Source organism: Megascapheus bottae, chromosome 26 (genome assembly GCF_031878675.1).
Source record: "Megascapheus bottae isolate mThoBot1 chromosome 26, mThoBot2.hap1, whole genome shotgun sequence".
Taxonomy (NCBI): domain Eukaryota; kingdom Metazoa; phylum Chordata; class Mammalia; order Rodentia; family Geomyidae; genus Megascapheus; species Megascapheus bottae.
In genome coordinates, this window is record NC_143534.1 from 9,775,677 (window position 1) to 9,798,510 (window position 22,834).

The 22,834-nt window shown below is 38.7% G+C and overlaps 1 protein-coding gene across 2 annotated transcripts in view; it reads right to left on the reverse strand.

The window, feature by feature from the left end:
• Upf2 (UPF2 regulator of nonsense mediated mRNA decay) overlaps positions 1-22,834 on the reverse strand; it is a 75,287-nt gene that overhangs the window by 46,763 nt on the left and 5,690 nt on the right. For both annotated transcript variants that reach the window (XM_090318894.1, XM_090318895.1), the window contains exons 3-7: positions 18,229-19,008; positions 8,151-8,311; positions 2,158-2,355; positions 1,264-1,413; positions 97-200 (exon numbers count right to left, since the gene is read on the reverse strand). In XM_090318894.1, coding sequence (XP_090175020.1) covers positions 97-200; positions 1,264-1,413; positions 2,158-2,355; positions 8,151-8,311; positions 18,229-19,008 — 1,393 coding nt within the window. The remainder of the gene's footprint in view (positions 1-96; positions 201-1,263; positions 1,414-2,157; positions 2,356-8,150; positions 8,312-18,228; positions 19,009-22,834) is intronic.

A 22,834-nucleotide genomic window follows, 5' to 3' on the forward strand; every position in this document is an offset into this window, starting at 1 on the left:
TTTGAAGAAATGGTTTATTCTGCAACTCAGATGGTTTGAAAACCATGACATGCCAAATCCAAAAGACTTCTACAAGATACAAGAAGATGAAGATACCTTGTCAATTAGATCCCGGTTGACACAGTTGGGCAGCTGCTGGAGGAAAGCATCTACTATGAGCTTGAGATGAGATCCAGTGCTGGCTTCTTCATCTTCTTGTTCTAATACATAATTAGTTTTTCAACAGGTTTAAAAGAATAAACAGAGGAAGTAGTGACTCAAAGTGATAGAGCACTAGCCTTGAGCTGAAAAGCTCAGGGACAGCACCCAAGCCCAGAGTTCAAGCCCCACAACCAATAATAAACAAACAAACAAACCGTCTATGTAAGAATAAAAATATTTAATACCAGGGCCGGGAATATAGCCTAGTAGTAGAGTGCTTGCCTAACATGCATGAAGCCTTAGGTTCCATTCCTTGGTACCACATACACAGAAAAAGCTGGGAGTGGTACTGTGGCTCAACTGGTAGGGGAAAGCCCAAGAACAATGCCCAGGCCCTGAGTTCAAGCCCCAGAACTCGCCCCCCCCAAAAAATCTAATTCCATTTAATTTTGGAACTAGATTATCTAGAGCTATGCTTACAATTGGGGGGAGGGGAGGACAGATACTTTTAGAACACTTAAGTATATCTAGAATCATAACCTCAAATCATTACAAACTTTCAGATATAAATTTTAAAAATGCATGTAGTAAATCTAGTATCTTTATCTGCCAAGCATCCCATATAAGGTAAATAATATAAGTATTTTAAGATAGTTACAATTACAATACCTACATTTTAGATAATCAGGCATATAGCTACATAATTTATAATGCTTTGCTCTAAATCAAACTCCAAAACAATGACAGCCACTACATTTTAAATAATCAGGCATATAGCCACATAATTTATAATGCTTTGTTCTAAATCAAACTCCAAAACAATGATAGCCAGAAAACAACAGAAAAATAAGAAATTAAAAAAACTAAATCCATAGTCTTAAGCAAGAGATTTTGTAAAAAAATAATGAATGGGCTAGCAGTGTAGCCTAGTGGTAGAGTGTTACCTAGCATACACGAAACCCTGGGTTCAATTCCTCAGTTCCACACACACAGAAAAAGCCAGAAATGGTGCTGTGGCTAAAGTGGTAGAGCATCAGCCTTAAGAAAGCTCAAGTACAGTGCCCAGGCCCTGAGTTCAAGCCTAAGTACTGGCAATCATAATCACAACAATAGTCATTTTACCTTGTTCATCAAGAAGTTTCTTTGTAAGATCTTCAGCTTCATCTGGACCCTCTAACTCCAAAGTATCATCATTAATTTCTAGATTCTCCAGCTCAAGCTCCAAATCATCAGGACTTGATACTTCCTTATTATCTTTAGGTTCTTTTGCCTCTGTTTAAAAAACAAAGAATTGGAAGACTGGGGTATAGCTCAATGGAAGAACAACTGCCTGGAATGGATGAGGAGTTATGATGACTACTCACATGAAGAAAAAATTGAAAGTACAACAAACAACAAGCATATATGAAGTCATACTGAATTGCTGATAGAAAAAATAGCCAGCCAGAGCAGAAAAATCCATGAAATTTCTATCTCCAATTAACCACTGAAAAGCTAGAATTAGTACTGTGGCTTAAGTGGTAGAGCACTAGCCTTGAGCAAAAAGGCTCAGGGATAGTGCCTTAGGACTGGGGAAAAATAAAATAAAAACAGCTAAGATACTGAAGATTCAGAACAAAAACCATAAAATGGGATCCTTATTCTTAAGGTAAAACAAGTCCATTTCTGAGACCCAAGAGAAAAGAAAGGTAAAGGCAATATGTAACAAACATATTTGGAGTGGTAGACCTGAGACAAATTATTCCAAGTCACAGAGATAATCATAACAAATTTCAATTATATTCAATTATATGTACATCTTAAGCCATCAAAATAAAAAATAAGCATTCAAACTAATTTATACTAACTTGAATGTACAATCTGGTAAGTGTATCAACCTCCCCACTTTAGTGATCTGCTCCATATTATTCTCTCATTTATTTAATATTCATATTATAAAATATTTTTTTAAAACAAATACCATATTGAGGCTGATGTCTGGACACTTAATGTTAGTTTGTTTCCTCTATAGTTTACCTTTTGAATCATCTTTATTAGATTCTTTGTTCTGACAACTTTTTTCATTGTCTTTAAACAGGATGGCCGGAACAAAAGCTTTCAAGTCAATGAGGTTCTCATAAAAATTTCGAGCATCTTCATCTTCCCATATACCACCTTCTAAGTCATAGTCTCCAGGTTTACCAGGTGTAAATATATCTATTCCAGGCCCATGCTCTATAGTAAAATAAACCACATGTAATTAACATCATTTAAGACACAAGCACAGTGAACATGACATTATACTTTCATTTTTCAGTCTTATAGATACTGAATCTTGATGGTTTTATTCAAAAGGAGCTTCCCAGTCACAAAGAACTTGGAGCAAGGCAGTGATGGCTTATGCTTATAATCATAGCTACTCAGGAGGCTGCGATCTGAGAATCCAAGATTTAAACCAACCTATACAGTAAAGTGTGTGAGATTCTTATCTCTCACCACTAAAATGCTGGGAAATAAAGCTATGTATGGCTCCAGGGAAAAAAACAAGATTTGAGGGAAAAAGCTAAGAATCGCTCAGGACCTGGGTTCAAGCCCTAGTACTAACTTAAAGTGAGGTGAACACTTAGAATGCATCATGTGACCACTTTAAACATTAAATCACACACAAAAAAGATCTTAAATTAGAATACAGCAGAAAATAGTACAGGATTAATGTGCTTTTCTCTTAAATTTATTTTAAGTAATGAATGATATTAAATAGCCATTTAAGGTCATAAAACATAAAGCCTAAATAACCAATACGTATTAAGCTTGGTCACTGCTAAAATATTCAGCTTTAACAGCCTACTTCCTGGATTGGGAATGTGGCTTAGTGGTACAGTGCTTGCCTAGTATGCATGAAGCCCTGGGTTCAATTCCTCAGTATCATCATACAGAGCAAACTAGAAGTGGCGCTATGACTCAAATAGTAGAGTGCAGCTTTGAGCAAAAGCTCAGAGACAGTGCCTTAGGCCCAAGTACAGGCGCCAGGACTGGCCAAAAAAAAAAAAAAGATTAAGAAATCCTGCTTGCTTTATGAAGCCATTTTGGGGGCAACTTCCAAACTTCATACCATTTATATGACTCTTACATTCTATTTATGTATTCTGAATTCACAACTATACCTCTTTTTGGTATTATCTACATAGTAGACTGGGGTGGTACCAAAAAGATCGATTAGAATGGGCTAGATACCAGAGCCTATTAAAAGAAGGTAAGGGTTGAGATTAAGCTCTATAAAGCTTCTTTCAAGCAGATCTGATGAGTTTCCAGGCTGATGATATAGCACATCACTTGGGCAAGCTCCACAGGAGCAGAGGCTATATCTTCTAGACTTGACCCAATTACCTCTTTATGTGGCTGCTCATCTTTATCCTTTATGCTATCTTTCTATAATATACAGGTATACTACCAGTGTTTGAGTTCTGTTAAGCCACTCTAGTGAATTATCAAATCAAAGTAGATGTTCACTGGAGCTGACTTCATAGCTCATCAGTAAGAAGTATAGGAGGCCACACTTGGCATCTTAAGTAAGAAGCAGTTTTAGTGTGTGGGTCCTTAACTTATGAGAACTAAGGCTAATTCCAAGTAGAAAAGATCAGAATTAAATTCAGTTTAGGACTCTCAAGAAGTAACAGAAACTGATAAGTTTTGGGATAGGGTAAAATATATCTAGCACCAGAAGAACAGGGTACCAGAAAAAAAAAAGTACAACATTCCCATTTTGCTAGAGTAACAGATTATCAAACTTTAAAATCAGCATAATCTTTGTTCATTCAAGGTTCTCTCACCTCAAAAATAGAAAATGAGAGCCTTGATTTACAATACTAGCCATGGTAGCAATATTTTATATTACAGAAAATTGGAAGAACCTAAATAAGGTAATGACAAGCCACAGGTATTACACTATTGCAATGATCTGAAAGTATTTAACCCCCTAAAAATCTTGAAACATAATTCCCAGTGAAATATTTTGGAAATGTTTATTAGACCATAAGGGGTCCATCTTAATGGCAATCAACGCAAGGTGCCAAGGACATAACTCAGTGATAGAGCACTTGCCTAACCTGCACATCACAAGGAGCAAAAAAAAAAAAAAAACCCTATTCAGGAGGCTGAGATATGAGGATTGCAGTTCAAAGCCAGCCTGGGCACTAAAGTCCTTAAGACTCTTATCTCCAATTAACCACCAGAAAACCAGTTCAAGAGATAGGGCAGTAGCCTTGAGCTGAAGAGCTCAGGGACAATGCCCAGGCCCAGAGAACAAACTCTACAACCAACAACAACAACAAAAACAACAACAAAATTCTAGCTAAGTGTGATAATGCACACCACCTGCAATTCCTGCTATCTAGGAGGCAGAGTCAAAAGGATCACAGGTTTGCAGCAAAACACTGTCCTAAAACAAAATTAAAAAACAAAAAACACCAGTGAGGATGTTCTACATGTGAAAACATAATGAGAAGGTTCACTAGAAAGAAGAGCAGAAGTAGTATCCAGACATCATATCTGCTAAGGCCATGATCATGGATTTTCCAACTGGCAGAATCTTGTCTATACTACTTTGTTACAGAATCCAGAATGGATAAGACTATAATATTTATCAAGTGTTAATAGGCATGAGATATTTCTATATGAATTGACACAAACTCTCAAAACTACATTATTGAAAGAAAAAAAGTCATACAAAATAACAATCTTAGCGAAATTAACAAGACAATTGTATTCATAGAAATCAAATTATGCATGTTTTGTGTGCAAAGATAAGAAATTTGGGCAGATTCCTATCAAGCTGTTAACACTGACCTTGAAGAATGGAATGAAGCTTCTAAGGTACACTAATACAGCATTCAAAACAGACTGATGGGCCGGGAGTTTGGCCTAGTGGTTAAAGTGCTTGCCTAGCATGCATGAAGACCCGGGTTAGATTCCTCGGTACCACATACATAGAAAAAAGCCGTTAGTGGTGCTGAGGCTCAAGTGGTAGAGCTCTCAGCCTTGAGACATGGGCACACTTTTTTCTACCCCCTTATTCCTGGACCTGGGAGAATTGCCTCTCAAAGGGTCCTTGCAAGACCCTCTGGGAGCTAATTTGCACCCATCAAAAATAAAAGTCTTGGTCTTAGAATGTAGCTTAGCTGTACAGTGATTGCCTAGCATGCATGGAGCCCTCGGTTGGATTTCTCAGTACCACATAAATAGAAAAAGACAAAAGTGATGCTCTGGCTCAAGTGATTGAGTGCTAGCCTTGAGCAAAAAAACCTCAGGGACAGAGACCAGGAATTTTAGACTAGTAGTAAAGTCCTTGCCTAGCATGCATGAAGACCAGGGTTCAATTCCTTGGTGCCATATACATAGAAAAAGCCAGAAGTGGTGCTGTGACTCAAGTGGCAGAGCTCTAGCCTTGAGAAGCCATGTACAGTGCTCAGAGCCTGAGTTTAGTCCCCTGCACTGGGGAGGCACCTCAGGGGCAGTGCCCAGGCCCTGAGTTCAAACTCCAGCAATGGCTAAGTGGTAGCTATGTACCAAGTTTTCATGTCTTTTAAACACCTTGATGCCTGTAATGATAATTTTTAAAATAGAGCTTTGTATACTACGTAATATCTTTATAAAAGATTCTGTGTAAGAGTCAATTTTTTTTTTTTGGTGCCAATCCTGGGACTTAAACATTGTCTGCAATCCTTTTATGCTCAAGACTAGCACTCAACCACTTGAGCCACTTCCATCTTTCTGGTAACTGGAAATAAGAGTCGCATGGACTTTCCTGCCCAAGTTGGCTTCAAATCCCAATCCTCAGATCTCAGTCTCCTGAGTAGCTAGAATCACAGGTGTGAGGCACTGGTCCCCAGATCAGAGTATAACATATTGCTGATAAAGCACACATCCACTTGACTAAGCAAACTGGGTTGTAGTAGCAGCACTGAGCATCTGGACATGGCTAACCTACTATCTTTCCCACTAAGACCTGTGCTAAATCTTGGGTTGAGAAATAGAGCAAGCAGCTTCTGCTTACTAGAGATACTGGGAGAAACATGGATGAAAACATGTAAGAGATGTCTTTGGGTTCATATTCTAATGCTGCCTAAGATCCAGTCCATTCCCTCCAACCCCCACATCCCCCACTATCACCAGGTTCTTTCCTGCACCTGCCTTTGTGAAGCTTTTTTTTTTTTTTTTTTTTGGTCTGTCATAAGACTTGAACTCTAAGCCTGGCTTCAAGCCTTCAGCTCAAGGCTAGAGCTCTACCACTTGAGCTACTGGTTTTCTGGTAGTTAACTAGAGATAAGAGTCTCATGGACTTTAGTGCCCAGGCTGGCTTTGAACCTTGATCCTTAGATCTCAGCCTCCTGAGTAGCTAGGATTACTGGCATGAGTCACCAGCGCCTAGATTTTGCGAAGCTTTTGGTGATATGCAGGTCACGTTACAAACCCATGATGGACTAAAGATGAAACCTGGTATTTTATAAAATGGATATTAAGACAGGGTCTCCCCATTAACAAAATGATTGCTAAGAAGGTAAAACATGTTGGAGGGGAAGAAATGGACCATAAAATGAAGAAAGTAAACAAATAGTCATTATCTTCAATTTACATATGCAAAAGTTAAGGGTATGGATGGAATGGAGAAAGATGGAGAGACCCATGAAAAGCTGACATTGATCAAGATGCATTGTACTCGTAATCTGACCTGTGGAAATGAAACTCCTTTTTACAACTAGTTGTTGTTATTTTTGCCAGTACTAGGGCTTGAACTCAGGGCCTGGGCAATGTCCTTGAGCTTTCTCAAGGCCAGTGCTCTACCACTTGAGCCACAACACTTCTGGCTTTTTCTCTGAATGTGGTACCAAGGAATGGAACCCAGAGCTTCATGCTAGGTAAGCACTCTACCACTAGTAGGCCACACTTCTAGCCCCAACTACTTTTTTTTTTTTTTTTTTGCCAGTCCTGGGCTTGAGCTCAGGGCCTGAGCACTGCCCTTGGACTTTCTCAAGGCTAGAACTCTACCACTTGAGCCTCAGCACCACTTCTGGCTTTTTTCTATGTATGTGGTACTGAGGAATCGAACCCGGGTCTTCATGCATGCTAGGAAAGCACTTGAACCACTAGGCCAAACTCCAGGTCCCTATCCCCAACTACTTTTTAAAAATATATAAATTTAAAACACAGACACAGGTTCTCAGTAACATTCATAGCCCCCAAAAGTTAAAAATAAGGATTAATATTAGAATCCCTAAATCCAATGCACCTTTCTCATGATCTTCAGACTGGTCCTGATTGGGCATAATCTGAAGATACCTATCATGAAAGAATCTGGAGAAATCTGAAACAATATCCTATGAGTAACTGAATATTCTCTAGCTACAGACCATTTCCCATTCAGGAATGCAATTCGAGTAACTGTGGAAGGTTATTAAATCTAAAACCTTAATTTAAAAAAGAAACTAGGCTGGGAATGTGGCTTAGTGGTAGAGTGCTCGCCTAGCATGCCTGAAGCCCTGGATTCAATTCCTTAGTACCACATATACAGAAAAAGCCAGAAGTGGTGCTATGGCTCAAGGGATAGAGCTCTAGCCTTGAGAAAACCCAAGGACAGTGCCCAGGCCCTGAGTTTAAGCCCTAGGACCAGCAAAAGAAAAAAAAAAATAAAAAAGAAACTGTGTGTGCGTGTGTGCTGCTACTGGGGCTAGAATTCAGGGCCTTTTTTTATTCAAGGCTAGTGCTCTTATCACTTGAGCCACAGTTCCACTTCCACCTTTTTAAAGGTTAATTGTGGAGATAAATATCTCACAGACTTTCCAACTTGTGATGGCTTCAAACCATGATCATCAATCAGATTTCAGCCTCTTGAATAGGATTATATAATACATGAGACACAAGTGCCCAGAGGAAGAGTTTTTAAAGCTAAAACTTTAATATACATATACACACTTGCTTAAAGGTAAATAAGTGATTATGTTTTTTTTTTAACCTTAGGTTTAAGGACATCTTACCTTCCGGTGTTGGTTTGTCCTGAGGAAGATCTGGCATATTTTCATCCAAAAGGTCTGCTAAGGACTGAGAATTTGCCAGTAGCTTCTGATAGGACATGGCAAATTCTTCATATTGTTTATGTCTATCTTCACTTAGCTCCCCTTTAGAATGCAGAATACGCCTATAAACAAATGATACAATAATTTTGAGAGGTTTATCAAAACAGGATCATTATTGTTATATGGGAAATGAAATATGATTTTATTAAATTATGCACAGTAGTTTTTGCTAAATCAATTTTATTATGTTACAAATTCTAGACAAACATCAAAAATTTAAATGAGCATAATCAAAATCACCTAAACAACTAAATTTCCTCAAAGACTTCAGAAATACTGTACTTATAAATAATTTAATACTAAGGTTATTTAAGATTGAAAAGGTTATGTAATATCCTGTTACAATCATATATTCCTGTGAGTTAACCAAAAATATTTCTTGCAACTAATAAATTAGTTTCCAAAATTACTGGTTGCAAGAAGAATCATTATTTTTAAACTTCCAAATACTACAAAACAATTAAAAATATTTTGTTACGCCACACTCCTTTAAATATATAGCTAACTTGACACATTAATATGTCACTTTTCAGAAACAGCAGATTTTGGCCAAAGGTAATCCTTATCTACAATCCTAGCAACTAGGCAGGAGGTCCAGAAACATGTAGTTCAAAGCCAACAGAGAGAGGAAAGTCCCCAAGACTGCATTTCCAAAAGAATTAGTAAAAAAGCAGGACTGGAGCCAGGCTCGAGCTGGGCACCAGTGGCTAATGACTGTAATCCTAGCTACTCAGGAGGCTAAGAGCTGAGGATTGCAGTTCATAGTCAGCCTGGGCAAAAAAGTGGTAAGAGACTGTTATCTCTAACTAACCACCAGAAAACCCAAGGTGGTGCTGTGGTTCCAGTGGCAGAATGGTAGCCTTGAGTTGAAGAACTCAGAGAAAGCACCCAGGCCAAAACTCAAGCCCCACAACCAATTAAAAAAAAAAAAGGCCCCTTGAATTCCAACCCCAGAACTTACCAAAAAAAAAAAAAAATAATAATAATCAATTATTCTTAAATTTAAATGTTCATTATTTAAATCCAGACAATCTTTTTTTTAAAAAAACTACATAACTAATTCTCAATCTATAGTCTTAAGTAAAGATTGGTTGTTTCCCATTTCACAATTATTAACTGAGCACCCACACCAGTTACTCCAACTCAGGATCTTGGGGCTGGAGAACGCAACCTTTTCTTTACAACAGAATACCAATAAGTCACCAATTATTTCCAATGCAAAACAATCAGATGTACAGTCAAAATGTCAACATTTGTATACATGACTGAGATTTACAAAGTAGGATCCAATTTGTTCCATCCTAAATATTATGTGGTAGTATGTTTGAGTTTTATAAACCATATGCAAAATTATAGTAAAGGCTTCAAAATGCCAAATAGAACTGAAGTTATCTACAAAAGTAATTATTTAACTGCTTATAGTTTGTATTTTCTTATAAACAGTGAAGAAAATGAATTATCATTTCAAGATGCTATCTTCTCAAAGTTACAGAAAATAAAGCAGAAAATCATGACTATATTTATTCTTCTCAGCTTATTTTGGATAACTTCCAAACCTCCCTATTTTATTCTATTCCCACCCACGTGAGCTTTATTTTCAATGCTGTAATAATCCAAATAATAACATCTTCTATTTTAGGAATATCAGTTCCCATTATAAACACGTCAGTGCATAGTCATTAAATTCAAATTTAGCTTATTATGGTCTAAGACAAGAAATTTTCATTTTTTCTTACATATTAGACAACATCATTCTGTCGGAATAGTTTAAACATAATATCCCAGATTATAAAAAAACTGTCACGGGGGGGCCGGGAGTTTGGCCTAGTGGTTAAAGTGCTTGCCTAGCATGCATGAAGACCCGGTTCGATTCCTCGGTACCACATACATAGAAAAAAAGCCAGAAGTGGTGCTGAGGCTCAAGTGGTAGAGCTCTAGCCTTGAGAAAGTCCAAGGACAGTGTTCAGGCCCTGAGCTCAAACCCAGGACTGGCAAAAAAAAAAAAAAAAAAACTGTCACAGGAAACTTTTCCCTACATTAAATATATTTTTCAAACTACTACTGAAAATAAAGTTTTTGAATTTTAAATTTTTTCAGCAAAAACCCAAAACATTTAAAAATATTCATATCCACAAAAAGTCACTACAGAATTGTTTGAAGTCACTATATTTCTACAAATGAGCCTATCAGAACTTTTAATCAAAAGTTCTACTGTAAGAAATTTTGGAAAATTATTATTATTTTTTTTTGCCAGTCCTGGACTTGGGCTCAGGGCCTGAGCACTGTCCTTGGACTTTCTCAAGGCTAGTGCTCCACCACTTGAGGCTCAGCACCACTTCCAGCTTTTTTCCATGTATGTGGTACCGAGGAATCGAACCCAGGTCTTCATGCATGCTAGGCAAGCACTCTACCACTAGGCCAAACTCCCGGTCCCTCTGGAATATTTCTAATTTCTTTCCAAATATTATACTTTTAATAGCTTTAAAAATAATTTTCCATCGGGGCCGGGAGTTTGGCCTAGTGATAGAGTGCTTGCCTAGCATGCATGAAGACCCGGGTTCAATTCCTCGGTTCCACATATATAGAAAAAAGCCAGAAGTGATGTTAAGGCTCAAGTGGTAGAGCTTTAGCCTTGAAAAAGTCCAAGGACAGTGCTCAGGCCCTTAGCTCAAGCCCAGGAATGGCTCCCCCAAAAAAAGAAATATCCCAGAATAACATCACCTGGAAATTTATTTCTCTAACTACAGTTCTGACACCTAGTCATTTGAAGCATAAAGTATTCACTCTATTAAGACTTACAATACTAAAATTTCCCATGTATAAGAAGTATAGGGGGCCGGGGGGGGGGGGGGGTCATGGGGCTTGAACTCTAGTCTGGACGCTGTGCCTGAGCTCCTCAGATCAAGGCTAACGCTTTACACAGGGCCACTTCCGGTTTTCTGGTGATTAATTGGAGATGAGTCTCAGGGACTTTTTGGGCCCAGGTTGGCTTTGAACTGGGATCCTTAGATCTCAGCCTCCTGAATAGCTAGGATTACAGGTGTGAAGCACGGCACCCAGCAGTATAGATATTTTTATCAGAACAAAATAGTCTATTGTACTATAAACCTCACATTCAAACATTTGCCTGTGATTCTGCATTTTGTCAACTCAAAAGTAAATTTGGGCTGAGAATTTGGCCTAGTAGTAGAGTGCTTGCCTAGCATGCACGAAGACCCAGGTCTGATTCCTCTGTACCACATACAAAGAAAAAGCTGGAAGTGGTGCTATGGCTCAAGCCTTGAGAAAGCCCAAGGACAGTGCTCATGCCCTGAGTTCAAGCCCTAAGACTGGAAGAAAAAAATTAAATTTATTCATTGATGGTTCCATGTGTGTGGGCTCTAGTCACTCTCTAGTCCTACTGGGACCAAACTAAAATTTTAAAAGTTTGGAGGTATTCCATAACCCCCTGTACCCATCTGAATTCCATGAGCAAATTCTTTTTTCTACCTTTTTTTGGCCAATCCTGAGGCTTGAACTCAAGGCTTGCACACTCTGGCTGAGCTTCTTCTGCACAAGGTTAGCACCCTAGCACTTGAGTCACAGCACCACTTCTGGCTTTTATTGCTTATGTGGTACTGAGGAATTAAACCTAGGGCTTCTTGCATGCTAGGCAAGCACTCTACCACTAAGCCACATTCCCAGCCCAAGCAAATTATTTAACAGAACAAATTTACTGAACTATTTAATATTTATTGTCAGGGAGAAAGCACATGCTTAAGTAGACATTGATACCCAAGAACGTCTTGAGTTCTGGTATCAACAGAACTTACATGATCGGGTTAGGTTATCTTTAACCTGATTATTTACTGTATATTTACTAAACATCTGTCTAAATCTACAAAAGGTACTAGTTTTGTGTGACTTCCAGCAGAGAAATAAGCCATCATAGATGCCTGTGTATATTGAAAAATTCTAATCGTCACAGATCCTAATGACTTAAAATGAAACGTGTAAATTATGTATAGCAGGGTGTATAATTTAATGAAGCTCATAGAAAAAGATCTGTAGTTTCATCTTGTCTTTTTTTTTTTTTGGCCAGTCCTAGGACTTGAATTCAGGTCCTGAGTATTGTCCCCAAGCCTTTATGCTCAAGGCTAGCAATCAACCACTCGAGCCACAGCCACTTCCAGCTTTTCCTGAGTGGTTTATTGGAGATAAGTCTCACAGACTTTTCTGCTCAGTCTGGCTTCAAACCTCGGTCCTCAGATCTCAGCCTCCTGAGTAGCTAGGATTACACGTATGAGCCACCAGTGCCTGAACACTACCATCAGGGTTAAGGATGCTGCTCAGAGAAAAAGAAAATCTAGCAAGTACAAGGCCTGAAGTTGAATCTCCAGCACAAAGAGGTAGTGAAAGGGGAAGAAGGAAATAAAAGAAATAAGGGGAGAGGAAAAGGAGAAGAGAAGGTATCTGTGAGGCAATTAAACATTATTCAATACATGTGATGAAAGATCATCTCTTCATATCAGTGTTACTTAAAATGTTTTTGTTGTGCTCAGTAGCAAATCCAGGGTCTCATGCATGGTAAACAAGTACTCTACCCTGACTCTCACCACAATTTCTTATATTCTATGAGAATATAACACTAAAAATACAAGTAAAATCAAGCTAATTCATCATATCATTTTAATTACCATTGTTTTAAAAACACATCTATTACAGAAAGTTAAACTGAAACTTTTTTGAGAATGTCACAACCAGAATCCAGTAGACCTTTCCTACAGAGAGGTAGAGAGTAAATAATTTTAGGCTTTGCAGACAGTAAGATGTTCCTTATGATTATACTTAATCCTGCCATTACAGCACAAATACAGCCACAGTCGATTTGTAGTAAATGAATATCACTGTTACAAACTTTATAGACCCTGAAACTTGAATTTTATTTTCATATTTCACAAAATATTATTTACTTTAGATTTTTTTCTTCACTATTAAAAAAGACAAATCAGGGAGGGGGGTATGGCCTAATGGTAGAGTGCTTGCCTAGCATACATGAAGCCCTGAGTTTGATTTCTCAATACCACATACACAGAAAAAAACATAAATGGTGCTGTGGCTCAAGTGGTAGAGCACTAGCCTTGAGCTTCAGAGCTCAGAGATAGCACTCAGGCCCAAAGTTAAGTACCACAACCCACAAAAAAAAAAAGTAAAATCTGTTCATAATTAAGCTACACAAGACATCGTGGCATATGTCTATAATCTCAACAGTGAAGAAGCTGAGGTAGTTCAAGATCAGCTTTAGCTACAAAGTGAGACCTTATCTCAAAAGAAAAAAAATTTTTTCTTTTTACCAATTTTCAAATGAAGATGAGAAAGTCTCGCTCAAAAGCTTTCCTTAAGATTACATGAGTGAGACATTAAGTGCCTAGCATTTTTACTGAACACTTTAAATGTACCAGATGCTGTTATTAAGTGCTTTCTACGCATATAAAATCACTACATGACTCTTACTTCCCTAGAGGTAGAGTTTATTATCTGCATTTTGCAGATGGGGAAATTGAAGCAAAAAAGGTACTAGGTAATTTGCTCAAGATTACAGAATGAGTGGATGATAGGTATAGGATTTAAAGCCAAGAAAGCTGGTTTCACTATTCTTGCTGTTAAGTACTAGACTATGCTTCCACTCAAACTAGTATTACCTACATCATTATTTTATACTGAAATTACAGCATATTTCAAAGGCAAGCCTACCCAGATCAGGGTGCTTATTTTATATCTCCTTTTGGGCCCTTATGTAGCATTTGACTAGATACCAAGTGACTAATAACCTTAAAATGATGGGTGCTATACAACTATGTAAAGAATAGCACTGAAGAAAAGCTATCCATGTTACACTGGGCAAGTCCTTAAATCTCTGATTATTACTTCCTTCAGGGACTCTATGAGAGATCAGAATGCATTATGCATCATACTAACAAAAACGACACTTTCATGAGGAAGAAACAAACCAAAGTCCACTGTACAAAAGGCAAGAACTTACTGGGTGCCAGTGGCTCACACCTGTCATCCTAGCTACTCAGGAAGCTGAGCGCTGAGGATTACAATTCAAAGCCAAGCAGAGCAAGAAAAGTCCCTAATTAAATACCAAAAAAGCTGGGAGTGGAATGGTGGGAGTGACAGAGTACTAGCCTAAAGTAGAAAAGCTCATGGACCTGAGTTCAAGCCCCAGGACTGGCATGCATGCATGCATGCATACATACACATACACATACACATACACATACATACACACACACACACACACTTTAAAGCGAAATACTATTTTAACTTCCTATTAGAAGAAAAAAAAAACTCAACAAGAAAAACTCATGGACCTGAGTTCAAGCCCCAGGACTGGCATGCATGCATACATACACACACACACACACACACACACACACACTTTAAAGCAAAATACTATTTTAACTTCCTATTAGAAGAAAAAAAAAACAACAAGAATACCCACCTCCTTTTTAATCTGACCTTATACAAATAACAGAATACACTAAATTTTTTGCAAAAAATGATCGTGAAGCCAGGTGCATGGCTCATGCCTATAATCCTAGCTACTCAGGAGGCCAAAATCTGAGGATCATAATTCAAAGCCAGCCCGGGCACTGAAGTCCATGAGACCCTTATCTCCAATTAACCACCAGAAAATGGGAAGTGGCGCTGTGGCTAAATGAGTAGGGCAATAGTCTTGAGCTGAAGAACTCAGGGACAGCCCCAGGCTCAGAGTTCAAGCCCCACAACCAACAACAAAAAGATCATAAAGTAAGCCAGGTGCCAGTGGCTCACACCTATAATTGTAGCTACTGAGAAGGCTGAGATCTGAGAATACTCGTTCAAAGCCAGCCTGGGCACTAAAGTCTCTCCGTGAGACTTTTAGCTCCAATTAGCCACCAGAAAACCAGAAATGGTGCTGTGGCTCAAGTTGGTAGAACACTAGCCTTAAGCTGAAGAACTCAGGAACAGTGCCCAGCCCCAGAGTTCAAGCCTTACATCTGACAAAAATAAATAAAAATAATTATGAAGTAGAGCCACAAAAAAATTACTGGGTTTAACTTTTCATCTCCTTCTGAACACTTATCAAATTGTCAAAAAAAAGTTGCCTTACTAAGTACCAGTGATTGTACACAGAGATTCCCTTCTGAATACTTGTTTGTTAAACATGACATTTGAAATATGCTGTAAAAATCAATGTTAATAAATGCTTTAATTTTTTAAAAAGTTGCCTTAGAATTAAATTTTTTCTGAATAAATTCTACCATATTGAACAAAATCTTAGACTAATTTTTTGTTTGTTTTGTTGGTCATGGGACTTGAACTCTGAGCCTGGACACTGTCCCTGAGCTTTTCAACTCAAGGCTACCTACCCCTTGAGCCACAGCACACTTCCGTCAGACTGATTTTTGAGCACTATCACACCTAATAGAAGCAATACTACCTAAAACTATTGCACATGATTTATTCCCATGAAAACACCTACTTGAAAGGAAGAAAACACCTCTTCAGCATGCAAATACCTGAGGTTCTATTACAATAATAAAAGAGTTCACAGGTCCTACGCCAGTGTATCCCAAGTTATCTACCCTCAAAGACTGTTTCCCAACCATTACCAACACTTCAAGAAATGCTGTCAGAAATGTCTATTTACAGTTTACTCATCTGAACAGGGAAAAAGTTTATGAACCTTCACTTTATTCCATCTGTACTAGAAAAAAAATAAATTAATTTTAAGAAATCATGGCATAACAAGTCCAATTTCAGCTTGATACAGCAATTTATAGAAAACAGATGTGCCCAGCATTGGATTGGCGGAGAGAGCACAGAGTTCCTTTGGAAAGTACTCAGAGGAATGGTACCTGTTGATAAGATCTACTAGGAATCCCAGATTTCTGAACTAAAAAGCTAACTGCTAAATCATTGTAGATTCACTCCACTATAAAGCCAAAAATAGCCAAAACTAATGTTATCATATTAAAAAATCAGCTGTAGTATCACAGAGATGGGAGGAAAACTGAAAATGTCAAAGTATGCAAATTGTAATTAAGGAACCTGAAATGTGGTCATTAACATTGAAAGGCACAATGAAAGGGTAACAATCCTTTCTCCCATTTTTTTTGCAAGGGTGGGGGCAATACTAGGCTTTGAATTCAGGGCTTCACATTTACATTTGCTATGCTGAGACTCTAGCACTTGAACTACTCTACCAGATCTGTTTTTCTATTATTTCTAAGAGATTATCTCTTGATCTTTTCTGCCTGAGCTGGTCTTGAACCATAATCCTACTGCTGTCAGCCAGCATAGTAGGTACATTACTTTTCACACATTGATACCCCTTCTTATGTTTGTGATTTTCTTTTTTTTTTTTTTTCGTAAGTTTTTACTATACTGCCCAAGCTGGTCTTGAACTCATGGACTCAAATGATCTTTCTTCCTTACCCTGCAAACAGTTGGAATTATAGAAATGTAAAATCAAGCCTACCTTTTTTTTCTCTCAGCACTGAGGGCCTTACACTTGCCAGGCAAGCACTCTATTTTCCAGCTAGGATCTCATGCTTTGACCCAAGACCAGTCTCAGACCATAATCCTATCAATACCTCTAAGTAACTTGGGTCACTAAGTTACTTAGATATGAACCACCAAAGCTCAGTTTATTTCTTGAGATACAGTCTAATTTGGGGCGGGGGGGGATCCTTAGCTAGCCTCAAATTTAAATCAAACTTAAATTCTCATTTCTGACCCTCTAAGTATCAAGACACTGTGTCCAACTTTTTCTTTCTTTGCAAAAAAATCAATGGTTAGGGGGTGGAGGGGGAGGGAAATAGGGACCAAGACATGAAAAAGGGTATCAATGTCTGTGAAGTAGTACATCTTCTATCTGGTGAATATAACTCTTCTATTAATTACAATAAAAATACATGAAAAAAAAGAATCAATGGTTAAACCATTGCCATCTTAAATTTTCACATAATTTGACTTCTGGCAACTAGGATTTAGATCATCTATGTACCTATTTGACCCTGTCCCTAACTTTACTTCTACTAGCACACACAATCACTATCGCTTCTGGTTAAGCTAATCATCTTCCAGGGGTACCTACTAAAACCAGTCCTGCTCTATTAGTCATCTGAGAACAATAGAAATGTACTCCCCCATACTAATTGTTAGTCAACATGAAATTCAGATTCTTAACCATGCCATTCAACTAGCTGTACTCAGCTACAATTACAGTTGACACTTTTCCGCACCCCTTCAACTCACCCTAAAAGTTGTCCTAGAATCCACAAATTGCATCAACTGCTGCTGATGCTTCCTTGACACCAACACTGTAGTCTCTACAATTTCTTTTAACAATCAAAAGTGGCTTCTTATTCAGATCTTTTTACCAATTACCACTGGCACAATACATTACTCTTTCAAAATTTTCAATGTACACCCCAGAAAGAAGACTTCTACAAATACACTTTGAAACTACATCTAAGAATTTTTACAACTCATCTTGTTCACTGTTTCTCAAAATTTTGATCTGAAATACCACTGACAAGACTCATTTTCTTAGAAACAGCAAGCAGCAACAGTAACATTAATAACCTAAAGTAAAAACCGTGAGAATAAACCTGTTATAGAGACACAACAGAGAAACAATAGCAGGTAAGTTCAAGTAACAGAAAAAGAAAATTTATGCCTAATATTAGGCAGTTTTTGAAATCACAAAAACAAAAACATATCTACAAAAAAATTTCCATTTCCTTCATCTCAAATTAAAAATGAAACATACTGTAAATTCATTTAAACATGGGTCAACTATTACACTTTGAAATTTTCCTGGAATGTTAAGAAATCACCTGTAAGGAGCCCTTCTCCATAAGTTCTTTCAGTGTTGAAGACTTTAAGCATTTTAAGTATGAGCTCCAAAATAAATTCTCAATTCTGAGAAACATTTGAAAATCACCTGTTTTGTCTCTCAGTATTCTGGAGCTCCCTGTGGTCCCTTTTCAGGTGTTTGGTCAAAGATGTAAAGTACTCTTTTAAAAGGTTCTGGAAAGGCTGCTGTTTCTCTGGACTAATTATCTCACTAGGAGGAAAACTCAAATTAAACTTCTCTGCAGCACTCTTTACTCTCCTTGGTACAAGTCCAGCAATGTCATCTCCACAATGGCGACAAAAACTAATCACCACAGAAACGTGAGTGTGGGATTCTCGATCAGCATTAATAATATTTTTTAGCTGTTCATAAATTAAGGAAAGACCTTCCTTATCAGTGAAAATCCCAACTATTGTTAATTCTGCAATGAAGCGCAAATCAGTTCTTAGTTTGGTAATATTAGGAGTTTTCTCCTCTTTCCTTGCTTCAAAATGTTTTTTCCAGACCTGAAGAAGTGAGGGGGCAAAGTCAGCATAGCGCTGATGAAAGAGCGAGCACAGGTGTACGGCACAGTTCACATCAGATATTTTCAGTTTTGCTTCCACAATGGAAGCTACTGCTTCTGCAATGTATTTGCTTAAATTTAGGCCATTAAAATCATGTGACAAAGAGTCTCTCTGTTGTTCTGTAATAGTTTTTAGTTTCTTGACAAAAGCAGTATTTTTCTTCAGACTTGAGTCTAGGCGACTGAAGAAATTTTCCTCTGGTCGGTTTTCCGGAGCATTTTGGTTTTTGCTTCGAAGTTCCTTTCTTAACTGATGCCGTTCCCAAGCTTCCTGGTGAAGCTGAAGAGATTCTTCTTTCTCTCTATGTAAAAAGACAAAATACAAATAAAGTATTCTGTAAGAACTGAATATAAATCACATAAGAGTAAAAGCTGTGTGGGGAATGTGGATGTGGCCTAGTGGTAGAGTGCTTGACTAGCATGCAGGAGGCCCTGGGCTCAATTCCTCTGTACCACATAAACAGAAAAAGGCTTAAGTGGTACTGTGGCTCAAGTAACAGAGCACTAGCTTTATGAAAAAAAGAAGCTCAGGGACAGGGAGGGCCCAGGCCCTGAAATTCAAGCCCAAGGACTGCCCCCCCCTCAAGAAAAAGAAGAAAAGAAAAAAGAAAAAAAGCTGGAAGTAGAGGTGTAGCTCAAATATTAACCTTGTGCAAAAACAAAACAAAACAAAACAAACCCAGGTGTCAGGTGTAGGTGGCTAATTCCTATAATCTCAGCTACTCAGAAGGCTGAGATCGAAGATCTCAGTTCAAAGCCAGCCCGGGGAGGAAAGCCTGTGAGACTCTTATCTCCAAATAACCATGATAAAACCAGTCATGGTGCTGTGGCTCATAGTAGTTCAGCCTTGAGCGGAAGAGCTTAGAGACAGTTTTCAGGCCCTGAGTTCAAGCCCCACAACCAATAAAAACAAAAAACAAAAGAACCTCAAGGACAGTGCTAGACTCTGAGTTCAAGTCCCAAGACCAGCACACGCGCACACGCACACACACACAAAAGATGCAGATTGTATTTTATACAGAAGGGAGAGAAGGATGCTAATTAGACCCAAATTAATAATCATTCTGTCTGTAAGCAGCTAATAGGATTAGCTCAGCAGCCTGTGGCTCACGCCTCTAATCCTAGCTACTCAGGAGGCTGAGATCTGAGGATCAAGGTTCAAAGCCAGCCTGGGCACAAAAGGACTTGAGACTCAAAGCCAGTTAGGCCACAAAGGACTTGAGACTCTTACCCTCTAGAAAATAGGAAGTGGGGCTTGGCTCAAGCATAGGGTGGTAGCCTTGAGCTGAAGAGCTCAGGGACAGTGCTCAGGCCAAGTTCAAGCCCCATGACCCATCCTCCCCCACACACAAATATATATATAGCTCAATATGAAACATAAAATATGCAACATTATGCTTGGGAAAGATATAAAACATGAAAATACTGGGTAAATAGAAAATATGTGCATTTGGTACAATTATAGGATGGATGTGTTGGTTCATTCCTCTAATTGTAGCAACTGAGAGGCTGAGGCAGGAGGGGCTCTGAATTTAATGCCAACCTGAGCTATATGTACAGTGAGTTCCATGTCAGCCTGAACTCAAAAACAAAAAGAAAACAGGGCTAGGGGTTTGACTCAAGGGGTAAAGTGCATACTTTGTAAGTACCATGATCCTAAATTCAAACCCCAGCACCGCCAAAAAAAAAAAAAAAAAAAAAAAACACACACACACATTAAAAATATCCTGAGAGGCCGGGAGTTTGGCCTAGTGGTAGAGTGCTTGCCTAGCATGCATGAATACCTGGGTTCGATTCCTTGGTACCACATACTTAGAAAAAGCCGGAAGTGGTGCTGAGGCTCAAGTAGTAGAGCTCTAGCCTTGAGAAAAATCCAAGGACAGTGCTCAGGCCCTGAGCTTAAGCCCAGGACTGGCCAAAAAAAAAAAAAAAATCCTGAGGCAGGGTGCTGCTGGCTCACACCTGTATTCCTAGCAACTCAGGAGGCTGAGATCTGAGGATCATACTTCAAAGCCAGCCCAGATATTGAACTCTGAGACTCTTATCTCCAATTACCCTCCAGAAAACTGGAAGTGGTACTGAGGCTCAAGTGGTAGAGCACTAGCCTTGAGCTAAAGAGCTCAGGGACAGTGCCCAGGGCCTGAATTCAAGCCCCACAACAGCCGCCCCCCCAAAAAAAATATTGAAATATTACATTCTATTTTTCTATCTACAGTATTAATCAACCTTTACTCAATACCTGGCAGGTCTGGGACTAGAAAAATTCAAGTATGACTTAAAAATTTGTAAAGGCGGGCCGGGAGTTTGGCCTAGTGGTTAAAGTGCTTGCCTAGCATGCATGAAGACCTGGGTTCGATTCCTCGGTACCACATATAGAAAAGAGCCGGAAGTGGTGCTGAGGCGGCTCAAGTGGTAGAGCTCTAGCCTTGAGAAAGTCCAAGGACAGTGCTCAGGCCCTGAGCTCAAGCCCAGAACTGGCAAAAAAAAAAAAAAAAAAAAAATGTAAAGGAGTCAGAGAAAAATCGTAAGTTTAAAAAAAATAGCAAAAATAAAATTAAAAACCTAAAATAAAAAGAAAAACTCAAATTAACTCACCCTGAGTAGCTTAGAAACATATATATATATATATATATTTTCCACTCAATAGATAAAAGTTTAAATTACAGAAATAATTATTTGGGCAAGAGTGAGAGGGAAGGAATCAACAATCTGGCTTTGGGATATCAAAATATGTAATTTAACAATATAAATCAATACAATCTCTTTCTGAGATTATCTTTCCTGAGTTATTCTATAATTTTATAATTGCTCACAGAGAGGTTGTATCTACTATTTGGAACATGGACATTTGAGTGTCTCTTAGTAGTCTCCTAGCCACATACAAACACAACACAAGACTAGCAGTGAATCTTTCAGAGGGTACAATTTTTTTTGGGGGGGGGGGGGATCGGGGTCATGGGGCTTGAACAATGACCTGGGCGCTATCCCTGAGCTCTTCAGCTCAAGGCTACCACCATATCCTTGAGCCAGGCCCTACTTCCAGTTTTCTAGAGTTTAATCAGAGATAAGAGTCTCAAGTCCTTTTGTACCCAGGCTGGCTTCGAGATCCTCAGATGTCAGCCTCCAGAGCAGCTAAGATCACAGGTGTGAGCCACCGAGCCCAGCAAAGGGCACAATTCTTTATACCTTTCTTAGTCCTGGTGCTTGAACTCTGGGCCTATCTCTGTCCCCTTGTGCTCCAGGCTAGAGCTCTACCACTTAAGACACAACCCCACTTCTAGATTTTTCTAAGTAGGTTTTGTTTGTTTTTTGTTGGTCATAGGGCTTGAACTCTGGACCTGAGCACTGTCCCTGAGCTCTTTTGCTCAAAACTAGCTAACTGTACCACTTTGAGCCAAAGTGCCACTTCTGGTTTTCTGGTGGTAAACTGGAAATAAGAGTCTCATAGATTTTCATGCCCCAGCTGGATTTGAAACTGCAATCCTCAGATCATAGCCTCCTGAGTAGCTAGAAAAAGGTAGGAAAAGTTACCATGAGCCAGAAGTGGTGGCGCAGGCCTGTAATCCAAGCTACTTTGGAGGCTGAGATCTGAGGATCACAGTTCAACGCAGGTCTGGGCACTAAAGTACCTGAAAGACTCTTATCTCCAATTAACCACCAGAAAACTGGAAGTGGCACTATGGCTCAAGGGGTAGGATGGAAGCCTTGAGCTGAAGAGTTGAGGGACAGCACCCAGGCCCAGAGTTCAAGCCCCATGACCAAAAAAAAAAAAAAAGTTACTATGAAATTGAGCATCTCATGAATGTGTGTGTATGTGTACTGATACTAGGGTTTGATCTCAGGGCCTCAGCACTGTCTCTGTTTCATTAAAGGCTAGGACTCTACCACTTGATCCACAGCTCTATTTTCAGCTTTTTGATGATTATTTGGAAATAAAGAGTCCCACAGACTTTTCTGTTTCAACTGGCCTTGATTCTGAACCCTCAGATTTCAATCTCCTAAGTAGATAGTATAAAAATAAAGGTGTAAACCTTGAGGCTGAAGTTTTGCCTAGTGGTAGAGTGCTTGCTTAGCATACAGGAAGACCCAGGTTCAATTTCTTGATATCACATAGATAGAAAAAGCTAG